This window comes from Achroia grisella, unplaced genomic scaffold (genome assembly GCF_030625045.1).
Source record: "Achroia grisella isolate CSIRO2021 unplaced genomic scaffold, CSIRO_AGI_Agris_v1 utg900, whole genome shotgun sequence".
Lineage (NCBI taxonomy): Eukaryota > Metazoa > Arthropoda > Insecta > Lepidoptera > Pyralidae > Achroia > Achroia grisella.
In genome coordinates, this window is record NW_026713059.1 from 4,761,331 (window position 1) to 4,779,783 (window position 18,453).

The following is an 18,453-nucleotide window of genomic DNA, read 5'->3' on the forward strand; positions in this document are numbered from 1 at the left end:
ACCGCGGTATCCGATATAAGATTCCCTTATCTATGACTAACATAGGCGTCGTAGAGTCTGATATAAATATTGATGTAATCCAAACCACGACCATGCAGTAAGCAGATAGTACTCAGTAAATATTTGATGTAGTTAATTAATTAAGAGTACGCAACAAGCTGACTGAAAATCAAATTCACTTGTTTATATGAACTCTACACTACACTAAAACTGATGCTTATTTTTTAAATACAAGTAACATAATCTATTTATCAAAGTATTTATATTCTTCGTTATGTAATCCTTACTTCTTACTAATATTATAGATGGAGAAGTAACTCTGACTGTTTGTCTGCCTATCTGGCTTTCACGCCAAAACTCCTGAACCAATTTAAATAATATGTGCTACAAAGAGAGTCTAGACATAGCCTACTTTTTAATGCGAAAAAAGGGTTGTAAGGGAATATGAAAGGTTATATGGAAATGTCGTCATTTTTAAAGCTAGAAGCCTAAAGACTTATAATTTAGGCTGTTGATTAAATATATATAATATTGACAGAAACACATAATTACCTAATTACTAAATAATAATTACATTATCTTACTACATAGTCAACTACAAGTTGCACTTGACAGGCTTTCTCTAATTGATATTTGTATGCAATAATCTTCCTCAAAACCATTTCTAATGATATATTTTCTTTATATGGTTACTCCCATTATTGCTATAATCGTTGTAATAATTTTTATATATGTAATTATGTAGTCAACATATATATATATTGCATGTATGTAATTAGGCAATAATCTTCCTCAATAATAAATTTCTAATGATATATTTTCTTTATATGACATGTCCCATCAGTAAGTAATGTTATAAATTACTATAATCGTTGTAATAATTTTTATATATTTGTAAAATACCTATAAATGCAGATATGTTGACTAATTATCTTTGAATAAATACTTGTAAAATACTTTTTTGTATTGACATAATTATTTGGAATATGACCATAATTACATTTAGTTAATTGTTTATTAAGATAATAGGATATTGAGCTACTTTGACAATTTGCAGTATTGTTTGCAAGCGTATTATCAGCATCGCATTGGACAAAGGGTTTCGAGATAATTTTCATATTATGGTCACCTTCACGGATATTGAATTTAGAGATGTCGGAAGCACTCATTAACTAAATTAGTAATTTATTAAAAAACATACCAACCGGTATTATTACTGCAAATAATAATACGATTTGAAGATATTTTTTAACGTTTAAAAACTTGTTTTAAATTATAAAACTTTTAACTATGACTGACTGACTGATGTATGAAGTAGATTCATCAAGATGCAATATAAGAATGTGAATTTTACAAATTAGTATCTTGAATTTTATAAAGACGAGAAGTCATGAGCCAAGTAATAATTTGACTGATGACTTGAATGCAAGATGCTGATGAGGAATTTACATACAGTATCTATCTAAGAATAGACTCAGCTTCTAAAAGCACACAATGTGTTCTTCTGTGAAAGTGAACACGACATAATATTATACTTTTGGGTTAAAACAGTTATTTTACTACACGAGGTCAGGTATTTCAGCTTAATATATTTATGTATAATGTTTTTATTATATATTCTTATTTATTCTAAACTTCTGTTTCCATCACTACACAATTCCTTTCAGATTTTGATTGGTTGACTCGTAAATAACCCTCATTTTGTGAAATGTTTTTTACAATAAAGTATTATAAATATATATTGTTTTTATTTTATTACTATTATCTTAGATTTATTTGATGTATCTTTGGCATTTCATAACAGATCCTCCTATCTTGAAACTGTTAGGTTGCAATTGTCAAGAATCTTAGAATTTGGGCAAGATTGTAGTAGGTACATAGTAAAATTATCTAAAAATAATGATCACGTAATACTATCATAATATAATAATTTGATTTATTTTTATATAGCATATAATAAAAAATAAACTTCGGATTATATAACTTATGTGGTGATCAATCATAAGTATATAGAGAGAGCATAATCCGAAAACAATAAAATGAGTAGGTATAGATGTTTACTGAGAGAAATGGCCAGTACAATGTATGACCAGTTCATAAGGTTAATTGTACGAGCGATCTAGTCTATGTATAGGTACTCATACCTCAAGAAATATAAAGAAGATTATTTACTTTCTAACAAAACTTTATTGGGGAGTGATCTAATATTCTTATAAGATTATTTTGAAGTAATAAAATAAACCATTTAATTTTTATGTATATATATATTTATTTTTTTAGATGTTGTGATATTATACATCCAGATATATTGGTTTATTCTTAAAACTATGTCTCCAAATTTCGAAGAGGCAAATAGTAGAGTGAAATCTATAGAAGATGGCGAGTGGCATAGACACATGTGTGATGATTGTCCACGCCCAGGGTCCGTAGAATGAAAGATGAGCTGGCCTAAACTCCGCACGGTTCTGCAGTAAATAAAAAAAACATGTAAATGAAGTTCCTTGAAAGTATTTTCTGAATCCGTATAAATAGCTCTCAAATTCTGTATATTATTTGAATAATCTGTAAACTTTTGTATATATTAAAACCAATTATAATAAAAATTAAAAGGACATTATATTCTGTATAAACTTTCATTCATCGTTATAACGTGGGCATAAGTGTTCTTTAATGTAAGAAAGTATTTATCAAGCTCTATGTATTACGTCATTATTATTGAGTTTCGTTACAGTATTTACTTTACTACTACTTAAGTATGTAACTTTTAATATAATAGTAAATAACTACGTATCGTAATCTACGTACCGACGTACCATGTACATAATACCAACTCGTATGTATTAAAAAGTGCTTACGTATTTCTTATAAGCTATTCAGAATAGATAATAATCACATCTGGAACTTGCAGAAAAAGGTAATAGGCCTATAGACATGAACAACCCTAACATTACAAGAATAAGTACTCGTATATAATATGCCGCTCATGGCAAACTAAACAATGTATTATATGATACATTGTCATCCCACATGGTAACTTTATTCACATAAAATCGAACAATGTTGGTTGCTGTTGTTTAGATGTAAAATAAATATATATTACTTTCTCAAGTGTATTAATGGCCCACATTGCCATGTTAGCGACGAGTAAAAATGTGACTAGTTGTCGACCAGGCTTCTCCCGCCTCTGTTCTGAAGTGGCACTACGGCGCCACCAAGCGTCTATTATGAACAAGGATTGTAATATTGTCTGCAAAGAAAATAAATATATAATACTAATAAACCGGGACAATTTGAAAGACATAAATAGCACTAAAAGAAGTCTGTGTTACGGGTACTAGCTAACTAACAGAAATATGTATTTCAGTCATTTCTTTTGTAAATACATACATAATGTACATAGAATAGAACACACCCATACCAGAACAAACAGTCATACTCATGAATACAAATGTTTGCATATTGCGATTGTGAGAAGTATTCTTGTGAAATATTAATTATTTCATGTATATATTAATATACCTATATAATTCAATTCACATAATACAAAAGGTAAATGGTACCTACTTTTGCGTACTATTAAAGATATAATTATAAGAATGTATGTATATTATGTTACAATTATGAGGTTTTAGTTTAGTAGTAAAAATAAATGTCAACAAGATTATGACAACCACAACCAATTATCGCTGGTAATGCTGCCACGGGCGTCATATCATTAGAGAATAATTTAATTTTCATTTCGAGTTTTTTTCCGCATAAATACACATTTATCAACTACTATCTGACTTGCGCAATTTCGTCTGCATTACACTTAAGTACTTGACCTTTATCATTATATTTCGCTCAACTTACATAATATCTTTTTAAAGTATAGTCTGCTTGTTATTTTGATGTATAAACTATATTATTGTAAAGTTTCATCAAAATCAGTTCAGTAGTTTTTGCGTGAAAGAGTAACAAACATCCATCTATACATCTATACTCACAATCTTTCACGTATATAATATTAGTAAGATTCTCCGCCATCGGCGCTGAAAAAGTTATATATGTACTGCATATTATGTTGACAATTTTCATACCTGATTTAAAGATAAAAATTCAGAAAAAAAGCCAGTGAGACCAGCGCCCTGATCGCTTTGCATTGTATGGTGGCATCCAATTAAACTGAACATGCAGTACACGAACATGCCCGACTGTGCAAGAATCAGGAGCGACGTGTCAAGCCCGAGTACCGCTGAAAACAAAACACGAATAAAATATTTATAATAATACCTAGTATTAATTTTTAAAATAAGAACGTACATACAAAGTTATATACGTGTACTCATAAATAACAGTTAATAAATATAAAAATCAGTAATGAAATAGTTAAATCCCCGAATCGGTAATAATCTCCAATAAAATGTAGTTTAGACCTTAACTAACTTTTATTGGAGATTTTTATCGATCACGTAATCGTTAAACCAAAAGAGACATCATAATAGGTCATTTCATTTAGAAACCAAGAAATACACGGATTATTTCGAACTTATAACAAGTAGGTATCTTTTTGCATCGAGGGTTAAAATTATAATACATAATATATCTTCGAATTACTCAATCTATTATCCTAGATTAACAAAAACAAAAAAAGATAATTGAAGAAAAAAAATTAAGTACCTTCTGACCTCCTTTTATATGGCAACACTCGCATTTGCTTGATAGCTGCCGCTGCAGCTAAGAGAGTCAATGAATAGAGAACGAGCTCGCATATATTCACTTCAAATATGGCATCCTGCAATTTTACAAATGGAATGACAACTACATCATAAGTTCAATTGTACGGCCTGGCGCTGATAGCTCCACTATTCTTAGGAATAATGGGTACACTGACGAACTCTGCAAGGGAGATTCATTGCTACTTGTAATTGGTGCAAATGACACCAAACCATACAGCTTATTGTCCGACTTAAGTATATTTCTTTCAAAAACTATAGATCTCAAAGTGTATATACTAGAAGTTACATCAAATAGGTTTCTTAACATAGACACATTAAATTCACATATACAGTTAATAGTCAACAATCATAAAAATTGCAAATATGTCTCTTTACCTAAAAATAATTGGATACGTAATTTACCCATACGATACCAGTACTCTCACACCATAAATTTAATCATTGACTCAGCAGACTATGAAGATACATACCTAGTACCTAGGAAAATTAAGGAATATTTAAAAGTATATAAAAAAGGCACGATACCTTTCTATTTCAATAAGACTATATCGAGGAAAAGTACAAGTTGTTCAAAATTAATCGCTACTAAAACAACTCAAATTAATTCGGACAAATCATCAATAAAGAAAGGGACAATTCCTTACTATTTTAAAAAAATTGACAAAATAATGCATCCTGGTTATAATCACACCTTTTTTCGAACCAACTGCGACACTCACCACTACTAAAAATAAAACAGTTGCTGTACCAAAGAAAGTCAAGGATAATTGTCATAATTTTCTTATCTTTCATCAAAACATTGCCAGCTTCTTAAAAAAGAAAGATACGCTTGAAATAGTATTGCAAGATTATAAAAATAAAGGTCAGGACATAAATATTATCTGCTTAAGTGAAACATTCATTAAAAAGGGGACAGAAACAAATCTTTGTTTAAATAATTATATAATAGCTTCATATTACTGCCGGGATTCAGAAAAAAGGGGTGGTACATGCATATTTGTAAAACGACATTTATTATACAACAAGTTGCATATTGCAGAAAACCTTTCTACTCCATATGAGTTTGAATCCTGTGGTGTGGAAATAAAAAGTCAGAAATTAATTATTATTTGCATTTACAGAACACCAACAGCAAACATTTATGTATTTTTTGAAAATCTTGATATTTTATTAAATAAATTAAAAAATAAATCATCTAAAATAATATTATGTGGTGACTGGAATATTGATCTCCTCAAACAGAATAAACATGCAGAGATCATTACAAGTATATTACAAAATTATAATATTAAAATGAATATACTATCTCCTACAAGAAAAAGTGCATGTATTGACATAATAGCATCAAACATACATGGAGCCAGTGGGCGAACTGACGAATTGGCACTCTCTGACCATAATACAGCACAAATCCTATCATTCCATAATAGACTTTACAAGGGACTCCATACGTGGTATGAATTTAGAAGAGATTTTAACAGAGAGAACATATATAAATTTGTTGAGTGTATAAAAAATATCTCTTTCTCTGAGGTATTTGATAAATCAGAAGTAAATGACTCGTTTAATGAATTTCATGACCTTGTAATATTATTCTACAATCTATGCTTTCCATTGATTAAAATTAAATTAAGTAATAAAATGACTCAATCACCATGGATTTCTAGGGGCATTAGGAAAAGCTGCTATAAAAAACGCAAACTTTATAACAGATATATAAAATCTAAACCATATAATAAATTAAACAACAAAATATCATACCAACGATATTCAAAAATTCTTCAAAAATGTATATTTAAAGCCCAAAAAATAATCAACAGTAGGTATATATACCACTCTAAAAATAAAGGCAGGGCTTCTTGGACTATAATACGGAAACATATTGACTCGCCTATATTGAAACATGACATTAATACAATTAGACACAAAAATAAGAATATAGACAATATATTTAACATTGTGAACATATTTAATGACTACTTCATTGAGATTTCGAATAATAATAATAATCTTAAAAGTAATTGGAAAATAAGTGACATTAAATTAAATAAATCAAATGTATGTAATAGTATATTCTTAGCTCCTGTGTCTAAAGAAGAAGTTCATAATATTATCAGAACATTAAACCAAACCAACTCTACAGGATATGATCACATAAATACAAAAATGATCAAATTATGTTCACATCATCTGGCTATACCTTTATCTTATGTGATTAACTTATCGATGGAGAAAGGTATATTTCCGGACCGTCTCAAAATATCTGTGATCAAACCTATTCACAAGAAAGGCGATACTTTAGACATAAATAATTACCGACCAATAGCTTTAATCTCAAACTTTGCGAAAATTTTTGAAAAAGTTATGGCTAACCGCATAAACGATTTTATTGTGAAGAATAATGTCATCAAACCTATGCAATTTGGTTTCCAGAGAGGAAAATCTACATCGCTTGCATGTTACCACTTAATAAAAGATATCTGTGAAAATATTAATAATAGAATACCAACAATAGCACTATTCCTTGATATGACAAAAGCTTTTGATATGGTAGAACATGAAGCATTACTTAACAAATTGGACAATTTAGGTATCAGGGGAATTTCATTGGATTGGTTTAGAAGCTACCTACAAGACAGAAGTCAATATACCGAATTAATGAGTATGCAAAAAAATGTAAGAGAATCAGTACACTCTCAGTTTAAATTTAATAGAAATGGAGTTCCTCAGGGAAGTATTCTGGGCCCATTACTTTTCCTCCTTTACATAAATGACTTGCCAGACTATGTTGACCAAAAGTGTATTCTATTTGCAGATGATTGTACATTACTATGTAAGTGTACAAATTTAGCTACATTTAATAAAGATATTAATAGTGCATTGGATAGAGTTATACTATGGCTAAATAATAATAACTTGAAAATTAATCTACAAAAGACTAAATGCATTCATTTCAAGACATACTCCAGCCCAAAAATTGACTTAAATATATTGCATGATGGAACAAAAATAGACAAAGTGGACTCTACTACATTTTTAGGAATTACACTAGACGAAAACTTGAATTGGAAAAAACATGTTGACAATATTTGCAGAAAAATTAATAGATTTGTATTTGCATTGTTCAGACTCCGACAAGTGGCCACTTTACAAACTGCGCTCAATGCGTATCATGGGTTTGTTTCTTCTGTATTGCGTTATGGATTGCTAATCAGGGGCAACTCATGTGACATAGATAGAGCTTTTAAAGCTCAAAAAAAATGTATTAGAGCCCTTTGCAATGTCGGATGCAGAGAATCATGTAGACCTCTATTTAAGAAACTTGGTATTCTTCCGTTGCCTTGTATGTATATACTTGATATCTGCACGTTTGTGAAACAACATCCAAACTTGTTTAGCACACATGATCAGATAAAAGACTGTCTCAGATCACAGAGAAGAAATAAAATATTGGTACCAAAGAGCAATTTGACGCTTTACCAAAGGAATGTATCATTTATGGCAAAAAAAATCTTTAATAAATTACCACCGGACTTGAGAAAAATGCCCTTAAATAAATTAAAAAATCGATTATATTACTGGTTGCTGGACAAGTGTTTTTATGACATCAAAGAATATTTATGTGATGATTGTTGACTTTTTTTTTTTATTACTATATAATTAGAATGGTACATAAGACATTAATTTTAAATTATAATATTCTAAATTATTCCATTTTAATATACCCAAAATTTGCATGCCCGTAAATTGGGGCAATTAAACAGTTGCCAATAATATTATTACCTGGACATATTATAATATCTAACTGTATAATACGCAAATAAAAATAAATTTCAATTTCAATTTCATTTCAATTTCATTTCATTTCATTTCATTTCATTTCATTTCATTTTTAATGTACAGAGTTAGTGTTAACATAAACTTACTTGTTTATGTATATATAAGAATAAAAAGTAAAAAAGTGATTTACATTAACAGTCTCCGGATTGCTCACTAACACGAAGAACATGATGAGTGAAATAATAGTGATGACTATAAGCAGAATTCCAGCAAAGAGTCCACGGTGTGCATGAGAGCAGTCTACAGAGAAGTGATGAAGTGCTGCCCGGCTTCCGTGTGGGGAACTTACTCCTAGCATGCCCGCTACAAAATACAAACATGTAAATAAAATTAGAAAAATCCGACGAGTAATACTTGTAGGGACTGGTCTGCTCTAATCACTATAACTGATTTAATTTTATTATGTATTTAATATTTTAAAATTCGGAATATATGTATACAGTTTGTAATGCAAACGAGTCCCTGTACTCTTAATATGCATTATCTAATTATAATTATATACATATGTAGTTATATATATATAGTATATAGTTATTATATATAGTATACTAAGCAATAATATAAAGATGACGAATATTTTGTATGTAAGCACAAATTTTTGAAAGTCAGAATATAAAAATTTGTTACGTATGAAGTTAAGATTAATATAGGAAGAATTTTTGGAGACGGTAGTCGATTTAACGCTACCGCCTAAAGTTAACGAAAACTAAATAATAGCGCAAGCGGACGAAACGATGTAACTGGGTGGATCCGGGTAGCCGCCGTTTCTTTTTAATTGAATGGCGAGAGAATCCGGGAGGCACCGGGTTATAGAATATTTATTACAGGGTTATATGTTTCATGTTAGATAAGGTGTACGTGGCCGCTCTGAAGGTAAATGGTTACAGTATGGTTACATGATATTGTCGTGTTATTGTATGCTGAGTCTTATAAATTTATAATAATAATATTACCGAATTGTTGTAGAATTTTTTCAGGTGTCATTGAGTTATTACGGGACTTGGCTTTAGTATAGTTGAATTTTTTTTCAAAGTCTTCTGGCGTACATTTTACCTGAAAATTATAACTAGTGTTAGATATATGTATTGTATATTCAATATATTGGTAGTAATATAGAAAACGAGTTAGTACCTCCTTCCACATTTCATACAAAATTACAGCACAAATAAGAGAATACTCGATAGTACATGGAAATAGAAAAGGTGACGCATTCTGCAGGAGCGCTCCCATAATATTGGCTCTTCGACAATGTATTTCAAAAGTGTCATTGAGGTGGGTACTATTCGAGATATGATGAATTTCTAAATGATGTATTTCGTGCTTTGTTTCTTCAACCAAAACGTATAGCCACTCGCACAAATTCGTAGCGATCATATGCATAAATCCAAATCTCTGAATCAACTTGTAACTACTTGCTTCGATATCTTTATTTGTTAGAAAAATAAATTGCATTTGTGCTAACGTCAGCGCCATCCGCAAACCTGGAGTTATAACTGCAAGAACAGATCGGCAACGATCTGTCATTTCAAAATATTCACCGAACTCTAAACCACTGTACACCATAGACCCAATGCCGAATGCTGAAAAAACATATTTTATAATTAGTATAAATTTCAAGAAGCGCTGTGAATCTATTGCAGTTTTGATTACTTACCAATAGCACCTAATCTTAAATAGAAACTTCCATAACGAGAGAGATTGTTTTCTTTTGGCTTCGCTTTTTCACCTGGCGTGGTTTTGCCATTTTTTTCTTCTTTTTCAGGGTCTTCTGCAAATTATTTAAATGTTTGAATTATGTATAATTAACAATATCTGAATTTACATATTTACTGAGTAATTTTCCGGTACATTAATACGAATGGCTGAAAACGTTAGTGGAATGGAAACAGAAGAAGGCAATATTCTTTGCAGTCGTAATTATGCAAACAAGATGTGATTTTAATGTCGCATTTTGTAAAGCAAATGTGGCTAATTACTAAAGTGTGTAGTTGTTTTATTTTATTATTTAGTTATTTAGATTAAACGAGCTAAAATAATTTATGACTCTTACCTAGGGTATGTATAATTAGGGTCACTGCTTTTTGGCGCATTAAAGTTGCATATTGAAATATTACAAATAGAAGAGAAACTAGATAAAGATATAGATAAAAACCCTGAAAAAAAAAACATATAATTGATGAAAAGATTTTAGTAATAGTATAGGTATTTATGTTATCTTATTGTATATATTTAGGAGTGTGTATACCTGATAATATGTATCTGGAACACCATTAGCAATGACTTCTGTGACAGGAAATGCTAGTCCCAGAACCACTAAAAGTTTGGCATAGAGCGCTGACAACGCTTTGCTTAGAGCTTCGCTGTAAATGTTAATATAATTAATATACTGCCCTGAATAATAATAAAAGCGATTTATTTTAAACACAATGAAATATAGTTATAGTTGCTGTTCTTTCGTAAGCACTTATAGGTCGCCCTTGAACTACTTGAAATATTCTTAGAAGCGTTTAGTGATTTCCATTGTCACTGTGTTTAGAACTGCAAAATTATTTTGTTTCATATTGCTTTAATAACGTATCATTTAGGCCATCTTCACGACAGATTACGGGACTACTACTACGACTACTACATATGTTTGTCAAGTACACCTCTCTTACATTTCCTGAATGAGCGCACGCTGATTTTGAGGAGCCTTTTTTGATGATATTTTAATAACCTATTTCTTTGATGTTTTATTACTATGATACCATTGCACTAAAATGTTAAAGAAATCAAGTTATTAATATAACTGTATATGATCAAATATTATATAACTATGTTTTATTACCGAATTTAGGATAGGCCTTTATTATACTTATTTTCTAATATATAGCAGCCATTCAGAAAAAAATTTTACATTTCATCAATTTTGAAAAGTTGATGAATGTAAAATTTTTGAATGAAATGTGTATATTTTCTTAAAATCTTACCCATCGTCGGTACAATGAAATAAATTTGAACAATACATATCTCTGTGCTCCACAAATCATTATCGCTTTAATTAGATTAATTACAGACATTGGTAATAGCAATTTGAATGCGCCATCAGTGTAGGTATTGAAAACAATTCCACATTTTAATTACAAACCTGTGTAGGTGTTCGGACTGAATGTTCACATAGGTATTGTCAACCTGTCTGTCTATTAACAAATAAAGGCTGTGCTTTTGAACAGTATTGTAGGGACTACACATTGTTAGCAGTACAATGAGGACGCCGTAATGTTATTCAGCTGAATGTTGCACACTTCCAGTTAGTTTTCCAGTCGTTTACTTGTACACAATTCTAAATGCTTCATCACATCATTGATTTTTCTAATAAACTTTATATAGAATATTTATTTTTTGTTGTACATTTAATATCTACTTGCGTATAGTATCTTATTTTACGGTCAGCGTCTATTGTTTCTCTTTTGGAATGATTAAATATAATGGGTGTTTGAATTGTTAATTATTAATATTTACAACGATGAGTTATATATAATGTTACACTTGGTACCAGGTTTTCTAATGGAATTAAATCTAATCTATCATGTAATATTACCTACCATACTTGTCTCATTAATTTTATTTTATCCCACTCAGTATTGAAAAAATGGCTTCACTTTATAATACTTTTTTACTTGTGTCGACAAGTTCACAAACTTGTAGCACGTGTTTATTATTGAAACTTTGTTTTGATGACTTATAGTTATAAGAAATAAATAAAATATATTACCAGATCGGAGTGCTTGTTTTATATTATATATATATATATATATTAGTAAATTTAGATGAAATCATCTAGGAAACACAATTTGTACAATATTGTATTACAATAATCCTATACTATTAAATCTTATTACAGCAAGCACAGTAAATGTGTAGATAGAAACTGAAGCCAATGGTAGGAATTAACTAATAAACTTACTGTCCCAAAATCTCTGCTGCCGACGGCGGGTGTTCGTGTACGGTGGAAGCGACGGAGGCACGCGAATGTGGTGACAGTTCGGACAGGAATCTGCGTTGAGTTGCGGCACACAATGCGAGCGCCTGCGATGGTCGTCGGAACGCTGCGATGATTGCTGATGGTCGCCTGTATATTGGTTTAGACATTTAGTTACTTGTACATGTAGTAATTAAGTAATAATAGGATACCGGGCGTACTGTAACTATATAGGACAATAAACACTGAACTTACATCGTAAAGGACGAAGGTAAAGCGGTGGTTCATGGCCTGAGTTCTGATGGGGCAGAATAGACAATGTTTTTGGGATCATTTCGACACCTTTAAAACTGTGTCTGATTGTGACTTTTAACGACTAAACGGCTGAACGGATTTCTAATAATTTCATATATGTATATTCGTTCAGTCATGAAAATGTTACAAGTGGATAGAAATACAATAATTAATTTTTACGAATTTTATAATATTAGTTTGGAAACTGTCTACAACAACACGATATCATAGTATTCAGATGATTGTATTTTTTAAAAGCAAGAAGTATATATTCATAATGCTATATCTGTTCAGTAAATATATCTTACCATCAACCAAATATTTTACCATGAGCTACGGTACTTATATAAGGTTAAATATATTTGCAACTTTTTCTGTGAATAGGAAAATAACTGATTAGAGATACAAAGATTAGAATTTAATAATTTCATAGTTTCTAGTAATGTGTATCCCATCAAAAGCATAAATGTGAAATGATAGCCGAGTTTAATATTATGATATATGCCTTGATTGTTGACTTTTACGACAAAAGAGGTGAGGTCTAAATGGGTGCCAAGTTCAATGGTCTGTCCTGAAATGTATTTATAACAATATAAAACATCATTTCTTTTTATAACTTAGGATAATATACTGTAGCCTAAGGTCTAACTTGGCCAGTTCTCATATACCAATTATTACTTTCGATTGCTAGTTACTACTAATAATAAAATAGGAACCGACAAGTAACATGTTTAGAACTTGCGAAGGATACAGTATATTTCGTATACTACAGTTTTTTCCTTTATAATCACCTAATTACCTGTCTCCATGCCAAATTTGAACTTCCTAGGTCATTTGGGTTATAATTTTGATAGTTGATCAGTGATAAAAATGACGATATTTGGACGTTAAACTAAATAACATGAAATTTGGAACACATATTTATTTCGCAAGTCTTAATATATGAACCAAATTTGACAGGTTTATGTGAAAGAGTTTTTGAGTTATGCGGGGGTCAAAAGTGGCTCCAAATGGTTCGTGTAAACATACACACGGTGCTGCTCGCCAGTTCTCTTACTTGAAACTCGGCTTGACACGCGACCGCGTGTCCAGATTCATAACTAGATTTATGTCGCGAGTGTACCCGCTTAGAATACAGTTTGATAATGTATCTTTCTATATGTTCCAGAATCTTTTTAACTGATTATTTGGTTTAAAATGAATTTTTTGACTTGTTGAAACGATATATATCATGTCAAAACATGTACAAGAATCAAATATTATTACTTAGAATATTAGTTTCAATAAATGATATTTAATCACCGAGTATTCAGGTTAGCTGCTAGTTTGCTTTCAATATCAGAAGACATTCTGCGGCTGCTGGGCTGTGAATGCGCATGCTGCACCAATGGCTCGGCGGGTGTCTCCAACATGGCGCGGGTTCGATCCCGGAGGCGACCCAGGTCCGAATAAGAAGATTCATCACTAACAACAAACCAAGTAACAAATCAGTAATGATAATACCACAGATAACATAATAATACTGATGTCATACAAATATTTTATTAAAAGTAGACTGTAAAAAGCCGACGGCGTCGTCAAGCTGATTAAGCAATAAAATTACAGGATTATTAGAGGTATGATGTCCTAATACTCTGGTACTGCAAAGTATGAGCGGTATGACGGGTGGCACATGTCGTGACGTATCGTACATAGTAGTTCTATTTCGTACATATAGGCTACGGTTACAGCTTATTATCACGTGGCCAGTCAGCATGTTTGCTATTCCAAATACATAAATTTAATACCCTAATTCTCTGATATTACTAGTGAAATGAAATATATAGTTCCTTAAAAAAAGTTTAGAGTTTCAATATACAATAATAACAATAGTACATGTACAAAATAACATAATAATTCTCATAGAGTACGCGGTCATGTGATCGGTTTATTATTTTTCCGTTACAGCCATTTGCCATGGAGAAAGTTGTTGTTAAACCGTAAGTATTATGATATATCTGGGAACTTATTTCTTTTTTTATTTTTAATAAAATATTATAAATAAAAAAATAAAATCTTTAATAAATGTATCCATTAAAATGTACCTATTTTCAACTCATTATAGTTTAAAATAGCAATTTGAAAATATACTACTCTATTAGATTTATTTTAATGCATAAATATTTGGCAGGTGACAAATATATTCCAATATTAGGAGCAATGCAGGTTTGTTTTATATACTCGTACATACAGAAAGCTGTAGCATCGTCACAAAGCAGTCTATCAAACGTCATAAATATTGTCGAAGCTTGTGCTGCACTGAAATCTCTCTGGGTAGGTATGTATTTTTACATTTCCGTATATATTTCTATACAGTATGTTGAAAGTTTTACAAATAATTTAATAAAATAATTAAACTATACTTGTATAGTAGTAGTATAAATTAATTCAATCTATTTTTGTGAGGTTGTGTGTGTGAGGTCAGTACCGATGGAAACTGGTTCTGTAAATTCCGATGTAATTTAATTATATGAAAGATAGAATAAGGCTACTAATTAAGGAAGTGCAATGATTGTGACACGGTATACAAATACAAAAGTGAGAAATAGCTAGTGATTGTAGTTACTGAAATATTTTGAAACTTAGTACTTCTTAAATTATGGTGTAATAAATCATTAACCATGAGTCATGTGAGAATTTGATGCGTTAGTCATTGGAATCTAATTATTAAATTCCGCTCGTATTGTTTACACTTGCTATATTTAGGTGTGAAGTACAATTTTTTAAGATATCTACATATTTAATTTATTTCAATTCCTATATGAAATACGAGGCTGTTCATTTAAATGGTTTATTAAAAAGATAAACCTTCTTTATTTTGTATTTCTTTTTTATGTGTGTATTTTGTTTCTTCTTTATTTGTATATTTACAATCGATGAAAATGATTAAATTTATGATGAATCTTTAAAATCAATTTCCATTATTTTATATTGTTGATAATAAATGGCAGCGTATATAAAACAGCCAATATGCATGCAAAAACTTGAGTGGCTAGAAGTAATTTCAAATCTATAAGTGGAACATCCTGTGATTTCTACATTTAAAGAAACGGCGTTGTATAACTATTTGGACTGCATAGTTGAGCGCAAAATCTCCGAAATGTGCATCCGTTCGCCGGAAATGTCTCCCTAAGCTGAGTTGTATCCTCTCGAACCTTTTCTGAATATCAAAATATTCGCAACATATATTCATATATCACCATATCATACCAATCATGTACATATAAAAGATATTTATAAAATTGAAGACGTTATAATTTTTTTATAATCTTTAATATTGAACACAGAACTTTATGTAGATGAAAATGACGCGAATTAATTTTTAATATTCATATTACATTATCGTAGGTTGACAAACTAATGAAAGAATTGACGATGTTCAAAGTATAATGTTGGTCATCAATATATTATAATATAATATAAGATATATTGCGCAATTACCTATTTACGAAAGACACTATTTAGAAAAGAAAATCATATAAAATAATTTCTTTTATAATTTGGATTTTGTACAAAACACAGATAAAATTATTTAATTTTATTCACAAATAAGCTTCAGTATATTTAATTACATTAGGAACCGTTCTTACTTTGTTCTCAAAATAAATGGTTTCAGATAAGTAGCACGATAAATTAATTTTGTAATATATAGCAAAGATTTATTACAAAATTACGAAGTTACAATATCTACGCGTAAGTATATATAGTATATTATAGTGAAGTATATATATGAACATGGGATATACCAAACTTACCTTCTAGGTAAGTTTGGTATATCACATGTTTAGTTCTAAAATATCGTAAATAAATAAACTGGGAATATTTTTATCAACTCTTGTCTAACGTTGTTGATAATGTATCGATTGAGTAGAGAAATAAATATATGGCTGTAATTCTAAATGGATTGGGCAGAGGCTTCTACGACTATATTAAAAAGAAGAGACAAAATATAATAGATTAAACACATAAATATGTTAAATTACACGATAAAGCTTAAGATAAAACTGAACTAAGAAGACAAAGAAAATACAATTCAAAAGAAACTTTAATTAAATGGTTAGGGCCTGTATTGCGCTTTGTTTATGACAACTATCTGGCGTCTGCGTTGCGACGTATTAATTTCCCGTGTTTTTCCAAAGAATAGCTTTTCATTTCGCATTAAGCCGCCAATACAATTCACTGTAGGCTCTTATTGTACCGTATTATGTATTATAAGTTCCGATTTGTAACCTATAACACTTACAACTATATGCATAAAAATATTATAATATGTAGTATTCCGTTCTGCTTAAAATACTTTAAAATTAAAGAACAAAGGAATTAAGTGTAAGCATTACAGTATTCAACTTATTATAGATCCTTGGACAACATCCTTCTTTTGGTATTGTAACAATAATTAATTATGCAATTTTATCTTGCATATACGCCAAGCAGTGAAAATAGATTTTGTAATAAATACTGATTTAATTACGAGTGCCTTAATCACAGATAACATGATACTATATTAATCTAAGAACTATTAGTGATTTACATTAAAATAGGAATAATATTTATCCAAGTAACATAATAAGAAAAGTTGTTAACGTCCTTTCAAAATGCATAATAAGCCAAAAAACATGAACAAGAAACTTATTTTATGCTCTTTTAAACAACTGTAAGATATTATAAACAATAAAATATGTGACAAAATACACAGTGAAAAACTGTAGCATATATATTATATATAAGTGAAAAACTTACCTATCATTGTCATTTTCCTCGTGCACTGTGTCCATATCTGTGACGGTGAGGCTCGGTCGCGACTCGTTTGCGTCGCTCAGCGGCCCGCGTTTGCCTGGACTCATCTACCAGTATATAAAATCACATTATTACTTTCATGTCCTCTCTTTTGAATTCCTAAATTGCCTTTCGGTACGTTCATTAGACGGAATTTGTTTGTGATCTCACAAACAATGGTGACTCATTATGTTTTACGACTGAACCGCTACAAAGTATGAGGTCACTTTTTGTATTATGATTAATATATACGAGGATACTATTCTCAGAGATTTGATTGTCAAATATTTTAACGAGTTTAGTTGCTACACTATATACAAAATATTGAAATTTGTGTGTCTAAAAATTATAAATCGTACCTGTCTATCAAAATCCTTAAATGTTTGTTATATTTTTTTCTGGAATATTTTTTCATTGCCCTAATCTCAGAGGCAGCACTGGGGCGTCCTACGTAGGTAATTGAATTGACACGGTACATCCAAATTGCTTCCAGTAAATGTTTTTTATTTTACTTTCCCATTTTTGTGTCGCAAGGTAAACTAGATAAAGGCTATTCGTTGCCAAGACACGCGACTTCGGCTGAAGTGAGCCTACTGAGCGTTATCGCGTTACGGCTCTGTGTACCTAAGGAGTTACTACTTTACCTCAGTATATGTGATACATACCTACTGACTTTATTATGTAGCTTAGATATTGAATGATCTGCGTAATATCCAATAATCCTCTGAAGGTTTATGTCGGAAAATTATTTAAGATAAGAAATACTTAATATTAACGTACTGATCAAATTTCTCCTTCGGGTGATAAAATAAAAATAAACTGTGT

The 18,453-nt window shown here is 30.4% G+C and overlaps 1 protein-coding gene across 1 annotated transcript; it reads right to left on the reverse strand.

Moving 5' to 3' along the window:
* Positions 1–2,291: 2,291 nt before the first annotated feature.
* LOC131853237 (proton channel OtopLc-like) lies at positions 2,292–18,071 on the reverse strand. Its single transcript, XM_059204078.1, has 14 exons — positions 17,988–18,071; positions 17,593–17,696; positions 14,116–14,277; positions 12,505–12,669; positions 10,804–10,918; positions 10,609–10,711; positions 10,213–10,326; positions 9,690–10,138; positions 9,512–9,611; positions 8,689–8,861; positions 4,660–4,774; positions 4,080–4,234; positions 3,101–3,247; positions 2,292–2,465 (listed from the first exon to the last, which is right to left on the reverse strand). The coding sequence occupies exons 2-14, from the start codon at positions 17,694–17,696 to the stop codon at positions 2,292–2,294; spliced, it is 2,076 nt and encodes a 691-aa protein (XP_059060061.1). The 5' UTR covers positions 17,988–18,071.
* Positions 18,072–18,453: the final 382 nt, after the last annotated feature.

Bases quoted from the DNA above. Each gene is read 5' to 3' on its own strand.
- LOC131853237 (XM_059204078.1), bottom strand. From the start codon at position 17,696: ATGAGTCCAGGCAAACGCGGGCCGCTGAGCGACGCAAACGAGTCGCGA. The intron at 10,712-10,803 runs GTATACACACTC...TTTTTTTTTCAG, and splicing joins TTCCAGATACATATTATCAG to GGTTTTTATCTATATCTTTA. The intron at 8,862-9,511 runs GTAATATTATTA...TGTATTTTGTAG, and splicing joins AAAAATTCTACAACAATTCG to CGGGCATGCTAGGAGTAAGT.